Below are 19347 nucleotides of genomic sequence, written 5' to 3' on the forward strand. Positions count from 1 at the left end.
CATGCTGTTCGCCGCACTCCCTTTAAATGTCTTTTTATACTTTCAATAGACTTTCGAGTTATAGCTATCGCAGAAGCTTGAATACCTATGCAGTTATCCTGTTCTACATGCGACTAAAACACATCAAGACCTGAAAATTAGAAACTAACAGATTGCTGAAATCAATAGATGCAAGCACTGATCTAACTTGGAGTCAGTCGGTTTTTGCTTTCCGTCATTGAATAAATGTAAAAATGAACTGATTTGCTGACTGGGGATTGCTTTTGCTTCATCGTCGTTGTTCATATGAAGCAGGAAGTTTTTACCATCTATTTAATGGGTGAATGGTGTTATTCCGTTTAAAGTAGGTAGGGCAGCCAAGGAATTGGAATAGCTGTTTACTCCACCCTGATATACAACAAACTGCAGAGGTCCGCTAGTTTAAACGGTCACAAAGTGTTTTTATCACTGAACTTTGTAGTATTGTTTGTTGTTATTTTGTTATATCACGTCAGATAATAAGGCATCAATTTTAAAATCAATGCTTGCTGTGTTTATCCGGGCATGTACAATACATCCCATGGGTTCAGACAGGAAGTCTCATGATTTTGCAATCTGCATGCAACAATAATCAACATTCTTGCAATTTCACGTGCAATGTTTTCAGTGAAACAAAATGCTCTTTTGTAGTGCTGTAGCGTTTCAAATCAATGGCAGAAAAGTCAACAAACTAATTTGCTTGCAAAATAAACCCAACTGCGCATTCTTGTGAATTGGAAACCATTGTACACCATGAACAATGTAGTAATGGTACACTGTACAGTGTACACCTCACAGGAGCAAATTCACGTAGATATTACATTGAAAATGGTAGTATTCACTAAATCTAAGAAGCTAATTCATACAGCCTCTGATCAGGCCACTCTCACGCCATGACGTCAGAATTGTTACGCTTCAGCAAAGACAGTTTCTTGATTTCTGCAATCTTCTTGCTTATGAGGCAGCAATTCAGGTAACATCTCCCAATTGTTGCAACCAGAGCAGTGTCTGCAATGATGACAGTCAAGAGATTTATCATTGTCGCTTTACTGAACCTTAATACATAGTCATCTCTAACACATTTTAACGTTCGCTTCGAAGTGTCAATGAATTTAGAAAGTAGTTTTAAATCTTTGTTTGGTTGTATGTTTTGTGCACGTTTTTTCTACATAAAGTGGTTATTTGAGTCATTTGAGAATACTAATTTAAATGTAGGCTAAATTATTGATTGAGGTGGAATGAGGTCACAACAGTCTAATGGCTAAACGTGTGGAAATTACCAATTGCGTGTGTTGTCAGATTTTCTTGAGAAGTAGAGTACATATAAGATCTCATGGCTTACTGGGTGGACTACTTGAAGAGGGCAAAATATGCTCTTGTTTGTCTTTATCAAATGCATGACATCATGGCTTTCATGTTTAAACACAAATATCACTTTATTGCCGACTTTTGTCCTATAGTTTTGTTGATTGTGTGTCAATAGAAGCACTACGTCTTTACCTGAGCTGCGACCTGCGCGTTTCTAAGATACCACTCGTTTGAAAAGAGTTTTGTTTGCGGCTGTTGCTTCTCTTGCCCCGTTGCAGGGCTGCTGGTTGCCGGGTTATTGTATGTAGAGGAATATGTATTGTTTGCGTGTTTACCATTCTACTGTTTTGCTTCGAATCATCTTTGGCTGTTTTTCTTGAAAAAGTTGCCAAACGGATTGTGAGCTAGATATGGCAACATAACTCATTGCATCTTTTTCTTTTCAGCTTCATACGCCTGTGCAACCTACTACATGTACTCTGTGCAGCATATGACTTCGTTAAAACGGCGAAGCAATATTATAAGTAGTTGTGATATCGTAGTTTATTTGACGTTAATTTCCGGTAAATGTTAGTGCTTTATTGCAATAGTACTGTGGTAGGTTTTTTTGCATTGCAAAATCCTCAGGAGTGATTGTGTGAATTCAGTATCTGTCCACGAAAATATATTGAGCTGTATGTGGATTGTGGAATTGTTTGAAGCTAAACTTGAAATTGTAACTAATGTTAGATATAGACACGGAGCAAAAGCGGAAGTATATTTGGCAGCCAGGTAAACTCGGAGTGATGATAGTGATGTAATTTTACGTCCATTGCTAGTTATCTTGCCGTCTTTTTAACTGCCGACCTAACTGTGACCTTGCTTGTGTAAGATTGCGTCAGAGACGTTGATTAGCAGCTGGTGGCAAGTTGAGTGTTTTAACCGCAACCCAAGATGGGATGTAGACTTACAGAAATGCCACTTGACTGCGATTGATAAAGCAGATTTGTCTGTCAATTCTTCTGTCATAGCTTCTGTACTTGCAATAGGATAAAGCTAAGTCGTGAAAAAAGTTTAATGTTATGAGGAATGCGTTAACGCAGGGGTCACCAAATGGCGGACCGCATGCGGCCCGCCACGCTGTTATGTGCAGCCGCGAAAGGTATCAGCGTACAAGTATAACCAAGTTTTTTTGAGGAGTTAAAGAGCATGAAGGCAAAAAATACTTTCCCAGAAGCATATTTTTGCTTTGCATGCGATTCCACCGACCGACCAATCAAATTGTAGCCTAGTTCTAGGTGGGGGTCGCTCGAAGTTATTCCAATGCGATGTCCAGTCACACTGTCCATGTGGTTGATTAAAACGTCTTTTTTCGAAATTCGAAAATGTCTGTGAGCATAGGGTTGCTTATTTTAAGTTTGTAAATGTCATGTAAACACTAGTGTGCGTTTCACCGTTATTGTGTTTCAAGAGCAATGTTCTATGCAAGTTTTTCTTGGCAAAGTAGGTCGGTGTGCCAACTCAATTTATAATAAATTGGCAAAATATTATATATAAATTTAAAGACTTTTTCTGGTCGTAGGCCTATTATGAAAATATTTAGCTTAGTACTGCAAAATGTTGTTAATCAACAATTCTTGCCATGCTGATAACCACCGCAAGTGACAGTTGTCTAATAATAATCAAAGAAAGACGGTTTTATAGACTTTCACAAAAAAATTGAAAAACCAACTCATTGCTTTTTTAGAGGGAAGACTGTTCATGAATTACGATAGAAACGTTTTTTCGTTGATTCCCACAAGCGTTTGTTTCATTGTGCCTGGTTTCTTTTTTCCTGTTATTGGAGCCTATTTTTCGCTGATATGTTTGCAGGTCACTATAATTGTTGCCTGTATTGCGATGTGTCAAACATTTCCTTGTTTATTGAAACTGTTAATTGGAAGATATCTTTTGTGAAGCGAAGTGACAACACCACTCTTGCTTGGCGATGAATATCCTGATGAAACCGCTCGCCTCGCTATAAGTGTGCAAAACAAGTGGCCTCGTTTATTAGGCATTGTTAAAAAAGTCAAAAGTGTTGTAAAAGGAGCTTGCCCTGGCAGTAGCGTTGTTCGATTAATTTTGTTGCTGCGGTATTCTAACATAAATATGAACAACATGTAACGCCAGATACTGAGTACGAAATGCGTTCTTTTCTAGCATAAGAGTCAACCTACCTAACATTTTATTAGTGCGGCCCGCCACAGCTCTCCTTAGTGCCAAAGTGGCCCGCATGCAAAAAGGTTGGTGACCCCTGCGTTAACGCATTCTGTCTGCAGGCTAATATTGATTTTAAAATTTAAATTTGTGTTGGGTTTGCAGACTAGGCGCGCTTAGCTAGATTTTAGCCTCAGTAATTTTTTGATTAGTAAATGGCCACAGGTTCAGCAAGCTAGAAAACGAGTGTAGAGTATCGTATTTTGAAAATTTTGCAACTGTAACTGAAAGTTGGCTTTTAACAAAACATAGAAAAATCTGATAGAAAATTTTAACTTGAATGTTTTCGATTGCAAAATATTCGAATATTGAGTTTATACTTCGTTTTGTGGTCTGTGGATCACCAGCTTGAGTCAAGTTACCCTTGGCTTAAGTGGCTTTACCGTCATAGTAAAGTTTTTATACAATTACCACAGCGCGGAAAATCTCGAACATGACACAGCATTTTTTCTTTCCGAAAAATATTTGCCTAGATATAGCCGAGCGAGTCAACAAGCCGAAATAAGGTTTTTCAAATTTAATTTTTAATGACTACTGGAGAGAAGAACCAATTGTGCAGTGGCCAGTGGGATAACAATAATTTGTTATTACTCATACTTTTCTTTTTTTATAATTAGAGGGCTACTTTTTGCTTCCATGAAGAAACACCATGGTAATCTTTCACCACCAAAAGTTTAAACAAAGCGACGAAATGTACAGTAGGATATACATACTAGATAACAAGTCTTAATTGTTGCGGTTAGGTTGGCCTATGAGTAGGTTGGAAACTCAATAAAAAAAAGAAAAAGGCAGTCACGTTATCGAAAACTGTCCCGCTAAGTTAGTATTTTCAGCAGATCATTTTCTGTTAGCGTATCAGCACGACGCGATATTGTTGCGGTATACACAAGGGAGGCATTTGCTTTAAAATAGGTTAAAGATTTGTTCACGAGATGTTTATTTGAGTGTTTTCATGTAAATTTTATGGAAGATTGGAAGGCTTTGAATACATGTAATGCATTTCAGTGGTAGAGTAATGCGAAGTATAAACGGTAAACTCTGCTGAATAGATAAACTTGATATTTATGACTTGAAAAACACAATGACCGTGCTAGATCAGATTCTGCAAATACTTTCGCCCCAGAAGGATTACGAGAAGAGAAGAACTCTTTCAACCAGTTCATCTGAACGCAAATTTGGAATATTGAAAAAGTAATGAATAATTAACATTCTATTGTTTTTTGTATTAGTACTTTTAATCGGATTTGTACGCAGTTAATATTGTGCTTATCAAGACTTATGCACAGTAGTTTGTTTAACCCTTTCTTTTTTTCGTTAACAATCGCAAAGTGTTGTGCAAGGCGGCAGTCGACGCCAGATTCTTGGTATATCCCGAGAAGCAGAGCTGTTTTGTTATGACCAATGTAAGGTTTGGCTTTGTGAGCAGTCTGCTGACAGTGCATTTGCATTGATTCTTAGTAGGTCGTATCATTGAGTGATGAGTGTTGCACCGTTTCTGCTCATATTTCTTGTAACGTGCCGCATAGTGTTACTAAATGGTTTTGTGTATCTTCACTAACTGTTACATAAACAGCATGAAATCAACAGAGCTCAGTGTAGAAAAAGTAGATTTTGTCAGATGGCCAGGCTGTGGTAGTTTTGTTATCCAGTTTGCTCAATTTTGGATTTAGGTTGACACGTGCCTGGTATTTGAAGCCATAGAAGCTTCGATTACATCAGCTGCCCTGTAATGTCTATTTACTCTATTATTTGAAACGTTGAAACACCGCAGCTGTTCGCTATGCAGTGTAATTCTATCTGCTAATTGCACTTGCATATTAAGCGTTGCTTTTCATGGAATATCAATCAGTTGGACAGCAATCGTACACGGTTCAACGATCATGCGCTTTTCCCTCTATTTATGACCGTGTTCGGGTGAAAATCGTGCAATTACTTCATGACCACGTAACAGTTAATGGCAGCTCGGTGATTAACTTCTTGGAGGCAGCAGTAAACCAGATTGATTTCAACAGAATTGTCATTACAAAACACGCTCACATTTTCGAAGCAATTCACACGACAGACTGTCCAACAAATTGCCGAAATCTGTCGGTTGGTCACGTCATACGCATGTAAGCATTCGGGTATTTCAACACATTTCCCGTAGCAGTGCGTTCCCAGCCAACAATCTGTCCGTTTTGTTCAACATCCGCAGATGTTCCATCGATGTAAAGATGACCTGATTGATTGTGGTGTCAGCCGAAGTATGCACCTGCTTATCATGTGTCGAAGATCAAACTTTGTCTCCATTTTGCTTTAAAAAAGCTTGGTCTTCATACCGAAATATCTGCAGTGACTCAACCATTTCTCTCTATTGTTAGTAACTTCAATTTTGAGTTCCTTAAAAGGAACTGGTCGTGCTTCACAGTTGGAACGATCAAACTCTCGTCTTAAATGTGAATATGGTCATATTTCATGAGTTTCATTTTCTAACACAGGCTTTTGCAGTTGCAAAATCTTTTTATCTGTAACTGTAAGGTACCACAGGTTCTTTTTTTTAGTCACTCTTTTCAGCTTGAAAGCAAGTGATCCCAAAAGAATTGCTTCTGACAAGATTTTCCTTTCACGAGTACACACGTTTTCGCTGGTATGTATATTCTTTACGTCATCCACTCAGGGACCTTTTATTGCATTTGCTATTACTGAACTTCGACTTGAAACGAAATTAATCTCGACCTTGAAAGTTAATGGCATAATAAAGCTGGATTCTTCAACCACTGCTTCATGACCATGCGTGCTTGTTTTGCAACAACGTGCGCGCTCCCTTGAGATTTAGACTGCTTGATTTATTTGCGGCGTCAACAAGCTTTCCAATTTGGTTGGGTGATGTCGTCAGCGCAATTTTGCGACTGGGGCAACAGGTCATTTATGTACGCTCTGTCGTGGCAATTGGTAAACAAGAGCTTTTGTTAGGAGGAAAATGATTGGGACTCCTGGTCAATGTCAAATCGAAACTTAAAGAGTACCAAGCTTTGCTCAGCAAACGTTTTAAAAATTGAACAACAAGGTTTCAAAATGTAAAGTATTTTCATGTTTAGTGCTATTGAAATAGCACTTCAATATCACTGGATAATGATATGAAAACAGTTTAGTTTTCGACATGTTTGTTGAACACGAGTTAAATATACACATTTTGGGCTCTATTTCTAGTCATAAACGGATCTCTATATTGTTTTCGTTTTTTTTTGCGAACATAACGTATTTTATAAAAGCATAGTTATTTGAAATAGTATTAGTTTTATTTCATGAGTTTTTTTTAAATTTGCTTTACTGTTTGTGGCGACTCAATATCATGTATTCAACCAATACAGTAATGCGACATTATAAACTACATGTCAAAAATGTAATTTAGTCAATGCGCAAGAAGGTGGAGAATAAGCTCAATAGGTTGATTAAATCCTATTAAAACAAACAAATTCATTTGAATGCGTTTTCTTGCTGCGTTGCAAACGTGCTGTGCCTCATTTCAGCGATTACGTCACCATTTTTCAAATTACATCATACCAACGTGGTTGCCTTGCTTGTGGTTGACCAAATACCCAAACCACACGCGAAAGCATTGCTCTTCTAGTTTGTCACAATGGAGCTCATGGGAGATTCTCTTTATTAGCTCTATATCTTTCCAACCCAGATGGCAAATTTGGCCTTTTTTGATGTAACATAGAACAATTTTGCTAACTGGGAACAGTCTCTCAGCTGGTAAGCTGTTGTTTTTAAAAATGTAGACTTCTCACTTGTTTTTCCTTGCTTTGTAGTTTTCTTTTCTTAACGAAAAGCCGAAGTTTATTTCAATCCGTTCCCAATCTCACTGAACGCTTACTTCACTGATAAAAACGCCAGTATCGATTGAACAGAAGTACACTGCGTTGGCCACATCAGTTCTCTGACGAGGATGCGTCACTGCTGCTTTGATTAGACAATACACCGGAACTGGTCACGCGTTAGGTTTAAGAGACTGCAGTTGGAATAGCCCAACTGCAAAACGAGGTATAAACCAACTAATCTCACGAGACGTAGTTTTACACAAACTTCGCTTAAAACAGAAGAGTGAAAATATAAAGTGGTTGCTTGACTTGTTGATCTGATGAATTTTCGTTGACACCAATTTCGTCATTAATACTTTTAAGACTGATTTACTGAAGCTGGTGTCATTAAGTATTTTCCATTATTCTTAGGCTATAACTAGATAGCAGTTATTGACAGCATTCAGCAGATGGATGTTTGAAACGTCAGTAAAGCGTCAGTTAACGGTTCACTAAAGCTTCGAAGGCTGCATAGTTATGAGTGGAAATAAATCAAATTTTGTTTTAGTTGAACGTGAGAAACGACAAATTTGCCTTGCCACGGCCGCTTTGTAAGGAATTTTCAGGACCCAATCAGCATACTAAAGGCATCCAGAGGTTTCCGCGGCAGTGATCAGTGTTATTTAAGTTGAGGGTTTGGTGGTAAAGTTTGTTTAGCATGACTTTTAGCCTTATAACATTGGCGTAATTGTCGTTTATTTAAGGCTGTAAGCCGGCACTCACGGACGTATGCTTTGACTGTAGCCTATGTTTTAAAAAGGATTGTGGATTAGGTCGGGGTCGACAACTCTGTTCTCACTGATTCACGACGCGGCCACCAAAATATGTCACATTACTAAAGCTTAAATATGAAGCACCGGTCTTTAATTACTTGTAAATTTACCACAACCATTTCCCAAATTTTCATCTAGTGGTTTCTTATGCTTTATAAAAAAAAGTCCTTGTTATTGTTAGGCCTGTACCGGGTGTGGTCCGGTGGGTGTCGATCCCTGGTTTCTTGCAATGACATTTACAAGATGCCATCTTGCAGTGTTATGTGCCATAGTTTTGTGATTTAGCATCACGAAAGATAGGATCACAATATCCTATATAGTACTTCCGGTCATTTTTAAAAACGTTTTCCAAGTGTTCAGCCATCCATGAATTTTTTGGTAAAACGTAAGAAGGAAAGTTTGAAACAACATTTCCGCATAGTTAGTCATGGGAAAGTTAAGTACTCAACTCCAAAATGACCGTTAGAGAACGGAAGAATGGACCTACGAAATAAAAGGCTAAAAACCGTTTTGTAAACGTTAGCGGAAGCCAGGCTAATATGTGTAGTGGGGACAGCAGTGCAAACACGCTTGAGCGCGGAGTGACGTAGGGAACCTCATAGTCCGTTGCTGCAATCCTTTCCGTATTATGCCTTTACTTTGACAAATTGTGGCACTTTTCTGTAAAGGCCTCTACTGACCTTTAAGTGTTTGTAAGATTGCTTGGAAAAGTTGTAGAACTATTTCAGAGTTATCGCGTTCTTCTGTCATCATTTGTGAACCTGCCCTACATTTAGTTTCAATTTCGTGCAGAAGTGGCAATTAGTTAAATGTGTACACTGCTGTAAAAGAATGTAATCTGCTATACGTAAAAGATTCAGTTTCATATAGCATGAACCTATGCATGGATGTCGGCTCTTGGAATAAACATGATTAATTTTATAACCAGGTACGTTTAAAATACGCTTTATTGGTTGTTGAACTAGTTATTTGCACAACACCCCACTTCCTGTTTTGACCTTTTCTATTAAAGTCATTGTCTGGGGAAAGGGCATGGCGGAATGTACCATTTAAGATTATGCTTATGCAGCATGCGGAGGCTTACAAGTCAGCGTTTTGTGCGTAACAGTAATTACGCTGACTATTGCTTGCCACAAATCTGATCAAGCACTAGGTTGTCAGTGGCTGCAAAATGGGATGCTTGTTACTCATACTGTCTAAGCAATTGTTACGCAATGTTGTCTTTACGGCTAGAGGTGTTTGTTTCCTGTTTTCTAATTCTATGCACGCGACAGTGATGCATTTGATTTAAACAGTTGTAACTCAATGCACGAAAACTGTTGGTTACTCATATAAGCAAGGTACGAGTTATACTGAGCTGAGTCTCTGTTGGCTATCTCTCATTAAGAACTTGTCTTATGCACACAGTCCCTTGTCACTGCCAACTCGCAAAACCTGTGTTTTTGCGTTGATTGAACGTCTACACCGTTGAATCAATACAAAAAGAGATTTTGTTAGCTGGATATGCTTTGCATTTTGATTTTATATGAAAGGCTATATTCCCAGCGCAATAGCTAAGCAAAGTGATCATATATGGTCATTTTTGTATCGGGTAGTTTGTTGGCAACACTGACTTTGATATCCACCGCTGCATTTATGGTTTGATGTTATTTGCAACTCGCATGCTGCACAGTGTACAGCGTCCGTTAGCACGCTTGCTATGATAAGCAGGAAGTGTGTCCCGATCTGTACTAGAAAAGGTCATCGTTGTGTATTTCCTTTTGAGCGGTTGTTGATGAATTATTTCGCATTGTTGCCGTGCCCTTTGGAACTAAGTGGCAAGTTGAATGATCTGTTCTCTGAAGTGGTGACGGAACTGTGAAAGCAACAAAAGCTTTTTTGCGATAAATTTTCGTCCGATGACGTTAATTTGCAGTGAAACGACTTGATGGTCTAGTCGCTTGAGTCGTGAATGCATCTAACCAATCTTAGGAAGGACACCAGTTCGATGCTTCTACAAAACACGCGGCTTACGTTTTGCCAAAATATGGTTAATGGTCGATATAAACGAAACTTCTTTGTCTTCCTTGTCACTTCTGTCTTTGTCCCTTCCAAGGGTGTGAGATTTTACAACCTCAGCTAACAAAATCTTGTAAAAGAAGGACTAGTTTTGTCTGTGTAGTCCTTGTACGCGCTTGTTCGACCTCGTGTTTGGCTCTTCTTACAAGTAAGGAAGCCAGTTTTATCAACTGGCTAATTTGGATGCTTTGCTTTGACATAATTTACATCACTTCATTAATATTAATCCCATGACCTTTTCTAGTTGTTGCTAAAGAAGTCTTTGAGAGAATGTTGCTTGCGAAATTGAACGCCGAAAGTCCCAAGAGCCTTCTATCCAGTTGAAACACTTTGTCGTCTTTGGTATTTTGTAATGAAATCTAACAAGGAATGTACAGTAATCCTCGATTTCGAAAATTAAGACACGTAGAGGTGAAGGCTTTTTACAAATATGTTGCATCATAATCACCAAGGAAGTTGTCAATTACTAACGTTCACGGAAACCTTGTCCTAGCCAAAAAAAGGTTGCTATTTTTGCATCATATCAACGATCGCTGGACGTTAAAACGATGTAACTTTTGTTTGTTTTAAAAATAACTGGCCAGCTGGGATATACGATTGCTTGACTTCAGGTTTGTGCCTGGAAGGGAAAACGTAGCTAAAAGGCGCCCATTGCTGCATTGTTGCTGCAAAATGCAGTAGTTTTGTTTCCGTTTGCATTTCTAAAAGTAAGTCGCCTGTCACCTGCAACCTTGCTTGTGACAGCAAGGCTGTTTTTGCTGTAAAAAAATGTAATTATTATTTACAAATGTTGTTGTTTGCAGAAAAGGAAAGAAGAGCGACAAAAAACCTATTGTTGAAGAAAAGAAACCATATTTGGACCCTGAACTTTGTCAACATAATGCTCCCGGCCTTGACCTAGCCAAAGTAACCCGTAAACCAACTTATATAGAAAGCAAGGAATGGGTGGCTACACACAGTAAGTGGAACCGGATTTTTTCACAAGGCGTTGCCAATCTTTTGTGATGTTTTCTAATCAACGCAATTGTTTGCTTTATCAATGTAAGGTTACACGGTGGATTTACGCAAGTATGAGCACAGCGATGAGTTCTAAGCCGAGTTTAAATGGTTGAAGGTTAATTTGAACCTGATCTGTCTCAGATTAACATTCTTTAGGTGCTTTTGTGGGAACAGAGACATGTCACTATCACGACACGCGCTTGTGGCTTGTCTTATTGTTAAGTTTACCGCTCTCAAGTTAGCCTCAGTGTATGAAGATCATCATCGAGATAGATCGGTGGCCACAGTCAATTTTAAAACGCAGTTTTATGCCAATTTTGCAAATCAATTGATTTGAGTTTTCAAATCTCTCTTGTTGCAAATGCCACTGTAATCGCGTGATCCAATATCGTGCTATTCTTCCTGCGTAGTCTTCGTCTACTCACAAAGTTATTTTTTACGTTGTTGCAACGTGGCGATGTTAAAATGATGTAAAAAGGTAGCTGCAGGTTAGAACATATATATATTAGTGTGGGGAACACAACAGGTATGACTTGTTCTTTTATGTTAAATTAACTTAGATTTCTGGTGTCTAGGAAAAATTCGTCAAATATTTAACGAACAGCGCCATTGAACTGTGTTATTTGCACAGATTTCATTATCGCTTTCGCAACCCGTTATTTTCATTTTCCCATCTGTCATTTCTCTAACATTACGTCATCAAACTTAGTATAGAATTTAATTGACCGTGAAATTGCTACTCGTATCCCAGACAGCAAAATTTCCGTCATTTTTATATTGATTCAACTTCTGCAACATCTGCAGACGTTGAATCAATGCAAAAATGACGGATTTTGCTGTCTGGGATGTTTCTGTTGCCTGTGTTCTCAGAAAATGCTATAAACATATAGAAAATTAATAGGTCTAAAAGGGATCTTTGCACACACACTGTAGCTTCTAGCCAGAAACATGCCCTTTGTTCTTATTTTCAAAGGTAAATATAAGATCGAATGATAGAAAAGGACGAGAATAATTTCTGTTTGCGCAACACGAATCGTTTCGCTGATCGTAAATTATTTTCAATGAATGTTTGCTGTCAGCTGGAGTAGGGTATAAGGACTCAATTTTTCTGACCCTCTGCACATGACCCACTTAGTCAGACCAGATATTTGAAAGGTTACTTTTGATTTTTTTTTTTTAATTTTCCTCCAGCTCCATCACGCAAGCTCCTTGCTCTATTGTTAAACTTGGCCAAATCTTGCGCGGAATATTTCGATTTTAAACCAATGCATAAGAGCAGATGTATCATTTAGTCCTGTCAGCATTTGCAACTAGTATTTTTAAGCAATCCTCCCACTGCTGCATCTGGAGGAAGAGCAGAATCCGCTTGATAAATTCACAGATAACAAATCCATCCGCGCATTAAATTCAATTTATTTTGGAACGGAGTTTTACTTTTGCAAAATTTCTAACACAGTATGCTCCGCTTATTGAATCCATAATCGCTAAAGGTTCTAGCGTTTTGCAACTGGTCTGTGGCTTTAGCAATAGCGCAACATGATCAACTCCCATGAAAACAGTACAGAAGAAATTTCCCGAAATATACCAAACTTAACGTTGTATATGTATGGCATGCCTCATTACCTCTAAGACCTAAATGTTTTCGCATTACAAAGTACTAACCTTTCTCATGCACTTTGTGCAGACCAGCCAACTAAGTTGATGGAAGTGGCTGCCAAGAACCATAAGATAAGTTGATGGAAGTGGCTGCATAAGAACCATAAGATGTAAAAAGGGTTAAGCTGTGAAGGTTACCAGTCACCTTGCTGAAAGAGGTGTAGGTTTCGTCAAGCGAATAACGAGTTATTAACGAAGGCTAAACAGCAATTTTATTTTTCGTCATAGCTGCCAGTCGAGTGTATCAAGAATTAATACCGATGTTGAATGCATTGCGATAAAGTGTTAAAAGCGATTAATACTGCTCATTTGAAACGATTTTTCAGTTTTATTCATTTGTTCATTTTCAAACTAAACATCAAGTTGGTAAAAGTTCAACATCCTTGTGCCACCTTCAGCCCTTGTTAGCTTTCAAAATGTCTAGCTCGTTTTTTATGTTGAATTCACGTTTGGAAGTTGGCGGATGAATATTTCAGAAGATTTTACCATAAGTCAACGAGTCACCACAGTGAGACATTCTTGTGTCGTGTAGTGCGTTTCATATCTCACTGTGAAAAATCTGCGGTGAAGTGAACATTCTTGTGCATGCATAATTGCCTGGGGCTATTGAGGAGGTTATTTGATAAAAGTGTTATGTCTGCAAGCTAATTGCTTTGCAGAAAGTCTGATTAGCCTTGCATCCTTACTTGACCTGCCCTGCAAAGTTCTACTAGTTTCGGGTTTCAAATGTGAACAACTGAACACGGTACATCTATATATTTTAAAGCGTTCAGTACAAAGTCAGTCATTTCCAGTGTGGAATAGGGTTTTTCATTTTTGGAAGCTATCATTGCCTTTGCATACGGAACCCATCTACTGTATTAATGGTACAGTTTAAAATGTGAAAAACTTTCAACTTAGCGATTTCTTTAAATTATGTAAACTTTTACTGTTTTGAAATTATTATCGGTTTTTCCAAGACAAGTCAGCCAGTTACGTCCAGCGGTTTTCATACTTTCTTCAAATCATTTAATTGTGCTTTTCTGTTCAGCGATTTCGTTGTTCCATAACATCAACCACCTGTACGGGAGCGTGTCGGAGTTCTGCACTGCCGAGTCATGCCCGCTCATGCAGGGTCCTTGTCAAACGTAAGATTGCATTTTGTATTTTTGTTTGTTTGTGTTATTGTATGTTTATTGCATTTTTTTATGCACTCAGTATCTTTCAACTGCCTAAGACCGTAGTTGACAACCACTTGGTTAGAATAGCACGGTACTGATGAAGTCCAGTAAGCTGAGACTGTTGATTACCTGTGGACATGAGTTGACAAAGCTTTACATAGTCTCACAAAAAGTATTCCACCCTTTGTTCTTTATTTTCACTTTGAAAGAACATAGCGACAAACCAGATGCTGGTGATTTTTTTTTTCAATAACATAATACAGAAGTATGAACTCTTGTTTAGAAATTGATAGGAATAAATTCAAACGAAGAAAGAAACAAACAAATTGGCGCCACGTGTGCCAATTTGAAGCTAGCCGAAGACAGCAGTATGGCTGTCTTCCGCTTACTTAAAAATCCCGGGACCATGATAAGCAAACGTTTGCGATCTTTAACCGTGTTGACTTCTGTTTTGCAGGCAGTACACCTGGGTAGAGGAGCGAGGAAAGAAACTGAAATGCACAGCTCCTCAATACATAGATTATGTGATGACATTTTGTCAAAAGTGTGTCAGTAATCAAGAACTGTTCCCAACGAAATACGGTGAGTTAGTGGTGTGGTTCGTCTTCACCTTACATGATGTTGAACCACCAGATAGAATAAGTGATGAAGTAGACCTTGGTGTCTCTTAACCTCTGTTTCGGTTGCTCGATGTCATTGAGAATGAAAAGTTATACAAAAATCTTTCATTTAGGATGTAACCGAATAATTAAACAAAGCAATTAACTAAAATCAGCCAGGTTTGAAACTTGCATAATTTGTTGCCAGTGTAAAGGCGGCTTCTTCAGTATCTTATTTAAAAGAGTAAGACTGTTGCTTTTCAAAATGTACAAAAATTAACATCTCGATTTTTATAAGAGATATTTTGTCTCCATATGTTTACGACTTTGCAAGGTTCACCTTTGCAGTAGCCTGTCGCATCCCTATCAGGGACGTGGCCACGAAGGGGGCTTGTTGAACAATCACCCCCCCAAAATTTTGTTTTGCCCTACTAAAAGTGTGTTTTTAATACTATTACAACGTTTTAATGACATTGTATTACAACGTTTTAATGACATTGTATTACACGTTTAATAAATGTCTTTCTGCATTCAGTAGATATATAGTTTCAAACAAACTCTTTATTTCAAACATTAAAATACCCCCCAACATTTGCTTTTACCCCACTAAAAAGTTCTTTCTATGTACGTCACTAATAATTCGTGTGCTTATCATAACCAGGTCACTAATCTTTTGTTTCATCTACAGCTCAAAACTTTTCCGACAACTTTTCAAACGACATCAAGAAGATGCTGCGTTTTCTTTTTCACGTGACGTCTCACCTCTATTACGCTCACTTCACCCGCTTACGTCAGCTGGATCTCCACGTTTATCTCAACATTGTATTTAAGCATTTCACGTATTTAGTTCGCGAGTTCAACCTCTTGGACCAGCGCGAAACGTCGAGTTTGGACGATTTAGTCGAAGCCATGGGCATGTACGCCCCCGGTGCAGGCACTGAAAGTACTACGCCGCCAGACGGCGCTGTTACGTCAGCGTTTATCAACACTCAAAAGTCTTCCAACCCACCGACGCACAGCTTCCAACCCAGTATCGACCCGCAGCGCGGCAACGGAGCCACTCGCGGCAGCATACCTTCGTTTCAAACATGGCCGACATCCACGTGATCTGTACGCTTTTTTTTCTTGTCACGTTCGATCGAAGAGTTGTTGTTGAAAGCCATTTCCGACGTCGTTGGTTGAAGGCGGGAAGACAGAAAACATTTTACGACAACCACCGTGGGACCAGTCCGCAAATCAGCTTTTTTGATGACGTGTGACGACGTTGAATCAATGTAAAAAGGGCTAATTTGTTGAGGCGAGATGACTTGCGGTGACGAACCACCAGCTCTTTCTTTGTAATGTGGATGAGTTCCTCCATGGTCTTCCCAGTTGGCACATCAGTCCTTTTATGCATATATTCAACGTTTACAGACGTTAATTCAATGTAAAAAGGACTCATTTGCTGATTTGGTTGCTCAGTTGAAGCGTGAGGTGCTACTAGTTTTTCAACTTCCTGACGCCCTGGGTTTTCTTTGTTGGTGCACAGCCGATTGCATTGACTTCTGCACATGATCTTACACGTTTACTATTTGTCGACTTACTTAGTCGTTGTAACGCGGTAGCGTTGGAGTTCTTTAACCTTCGTTTTCGATGAAGTCCAAGAAAGACAAACGAATTCATAAATTTCTTGCTACCTACATCGCGTAAACTTGGAATCATGGCTACCTAGAAATGCGGATTGATTTGTGACACTCTATAGAATTTTCCGGTTTTGCGAACTCTTGGTGACTGTTTGAATAAATTTTTCTAAAAATTATGTTTTAACGTCTTCTTTACTGTCTTCTTCTGTGGCAACTTCAGTCAGACTGGTAATCGCCTTTTAACAGTCTGATTGAGCGTTTTTCAACTTTTTCTCTTTTTCTGCTGCTTCCGAAAGGCAACAAAAAGGCTTTATGTCATTACGAGTCAGCAAAAACTACAAAAACCTTATAAAATTTCAGTCAGACACTAAGTAGTAGCTGTAATCAAAGTCTACGAAGTGTGACAAATCAGGCGCAATTCCAGGTGGCCATGTTGGAATTTCAGTTTTATTATCGTGTCTTTTGTTTTAATGCCATGTTCCTTTGAGATAAAAAAAAAAAAATGAAGGCTATATACAGGAATCGAACCATTGTTCAGTGTTTACGAAACAATCTCACCAACTGAGAGACAAAACTTTTGTGTTTCAGCCCAGCGCTCGCTAAATTCAAGATTTGTTTTAAATTCGCTAAATTCAAGATGGGTTCGCTTCCCAGGTTATGGTGTTTTTTTTTTCTTTAGTTTTTTTCTAACTCACGCAATTGTCTTGGAAACTGTTACTTGTACCATTTGTACAGTATGTTGCTTTTGCAGCCACGATACCATCTTGGTTTCGGAGCTTTCGATTCACTATTAGACCTTATCAATTGTGCTACTTGTGTGGCAAGCTAACCTTTCCAAACAGCAAATCAGTAGTTTTTTACATTGATTTAGCATCTGCAGACGTTGAACCAATGTAAAAAATGACTGAACATTTGCTGTCTGGGTTGAATTGAATGTCAACTTCTCAAAGTCTTGTTGATCGTTTAAAAAAGTAGATCGATTCATTACTCAGTAAAACGCACAGTAACTATTATCATTTTGCTATGAGATTTTTTAAAGACGCTTATCTCCAATCTGGAATGAAGATGGAAGAACTTTCTTTTTTTTAGTTTTTGTTAAAATTTGAATTCAATTGCTTACATTTGCCTTGGTCAATGGCATTGTACTGCTAAGTTGCCTCAGTTGTGAGTTTTATTAATGGGCATTCGGTGTTCCTCAGTAATCGTAACATAAATGATTGGGATACTCTGTTACCATACACAAATGGTAATTGCGGTTCTGAGTGACGTTTACAACAGACAGAAACATCTATGCAACGTTTGTTGATGTATCAAGCCGGTACGATAAGCACAATTTTTCACAGTTTCGGTTTTTTGTTTTGAAGAATTCTCTCGATTTCTTAACCACCTTGTTGTTGCTTCGTTTCTTTTAAGGTCTAGCTTTCGGTGCGCTTGCCAATGGACGGATCTCCGTAGTTTAGCTAAGTTCTATTAGCCAGATTCGGAATATTTTTCTGTAAAACGTTAATGCGATGACCTTCGAAACAGTCGCTAACTTGTGATAACTGCCGAATGTCGACTCAAAAATTTCTTTTTTTTTGGCTGAAGCAAGGTCTTGACTTGAGATTTGAGGTCATATACATAATAAAGCGCACGTTGCCAATTTCAAACAATATCTCAGACCACAAAGTGACGGATTTTGCTGTCTGAGATACTACCACCGAAGTCAGTCAATGACGACATACGTCACTGATTTTGATCTCATGACGTCACATAGTGACTAATTCATCATCGCTTCTGCTTCAAGCAGTGTCTGTGCACGACAGTTTCTTATTTTTAGATATTTATTCTGTATCTTGAAATGATGACTAATACCATAGGTGACTGTTCAAACATGATAGGGTGTTTTTCTTCCCCTCCCTTCACCCATGGCTCTGACCCCCCCTTATATATTTTTTGAACAGCACCTATCAATATCACTTCCTTTATTTCAGTCAACCCTATCCAGAACTTGATTCAATTTTGGCATACCTTTATGTTTCGCGCCACTGATTCAGTGTTGTTTTGTGTAGAGAAGTGTGTTGGCGTCTTCTGCAGACAATTGTTATTTGTTAATTGCCATTGACATAAGAGTGTGTTCCAAAGCCAAACGATCGTTTTGTAATGTGAAAGAATTTATGTTCTGAGGATTGTCTGCAAACAACTTAGTTCTTGGCTCAAAATATTAAAAATCCGAAAACGCCTGGCAACACTAGTATTAAGGATATATTTTGTCATTTTTCAAGGTGAAACCAGTTTTGCAGTGTCATGAGATTCAGGGATTACACTTTTACAATTTCGTTTCTCACAAACTATCATTTCAAAGAGATATAAGCACATTTAAAACCTAGAGTTCGAAATCAAAACTACATTAGCCTCCAGTCAGTCTTATAGGTTTACACGTTGTAAGTCCTATGTATATAGATGTCTGTAGTTAAAATCGTCCGGTTTAATCCAAACGCATTTGTATCCAGCGGGCAAAAACTTTTTTTTACTTGCATCACAACGTTTGCATCAGACGTTGAACCAATGTAAAAAGGACAGGCTTTACTATCTAGGTAAAGTCAATGTTTTCTCTCCGTTGGTGTAAACAACAGCGTTGTACGTCAGGACCCCGTCCCCCCCAGTGCACTTCTTCGATGTATTTAACGTTTCAAGTATTTCGGTTTGCGTTGATATTCTGTTGCTTCGTTGTATTCAGCACACGCTTTGTTATCCTTCATTATGTATCTGCGTGAAGTAATAAAACACTGTTCTTACTCAAGCCATCCTCCTCTGCTGTGATGAAAATATTGCACTGCAGCTGACATACCGTGCGTTTGTAGCGTCAGATGCCTCAAACATTAGTAGCACAGTGGTTTGGTGTAGCAGGATAGTCAGGTTATGTAAACCTACTCCCTTTGAGACGTGCTTCACGATGATTAGATTAATAATACTGTTGCTCGTTATTACTGTCATTCTATTATCGTCACGTCAAAAGAAGATGACGAGATCGCGTCGGCAGTGACGTGACGATACTCGGCATGACAAATCTCCAAGACAGAGAGAGTTAGAAGACG

The 19347-nt window shown here is 38.5% G+C and overlaps 1 protein-coding gene across 2 annotated transcripts in view; it reads left to right on the forward strand.

Annotated features, from left to right (window-relative positions):
* LOC145783031 (MOB kinase activator 2-like) overlaps positions 1–19049 on the forward strand; it is a 28376-nt gene extending 9327 nt beyond the window's left edge. Inside the window, exons 1-5 of one of the 2 annotated variants that reach the window (XM_082594796.1) lie at positions 4571–4752; positions 11038–11192; positions 13920–14016; positions 14507–14631; positions 15337–19049. In XM_082594796.1, coding sequence (XP_082450922.1) covers positions 4643–4752; positions 11038–11192; positions 13920–14016; positions 14507–14631; positions 15337–15755 — 906 coding nt within the window. In that variant the 5' untranslated portion in view covers positions 4571–4642 and the 3' untranslated portion in view covers positions 15756–19049. Of the gene's footprint in view, positions 1–4570; positions 4753–11037; positions 11193–13919; positions 14017–14506; positions 14632–15336 lie in introns of those variants that run through there. The other variant, XM_082594797.1, reaches the window with a different exon arrangement.
* The last annotated feature ends 298 nt before the right edge of the window (positions 19050–19347 follow it).

The sequence above is a fragment of the Aplidium turbinatum genome, chromosome 14, assembly GCF_918807975.1.
Source record: "Aplidium turbinatum chromosome 14, kaAplTurb1.1, whole genome shotgun sequence".
In the NCBI taxonomy this organism is placed as follows: Eukaryota; Metazoa; Chordata; class Ascidiacea; order Aplousobranchia; family Polyclinidae; genus Aplidium; species Aplidium turbinatum.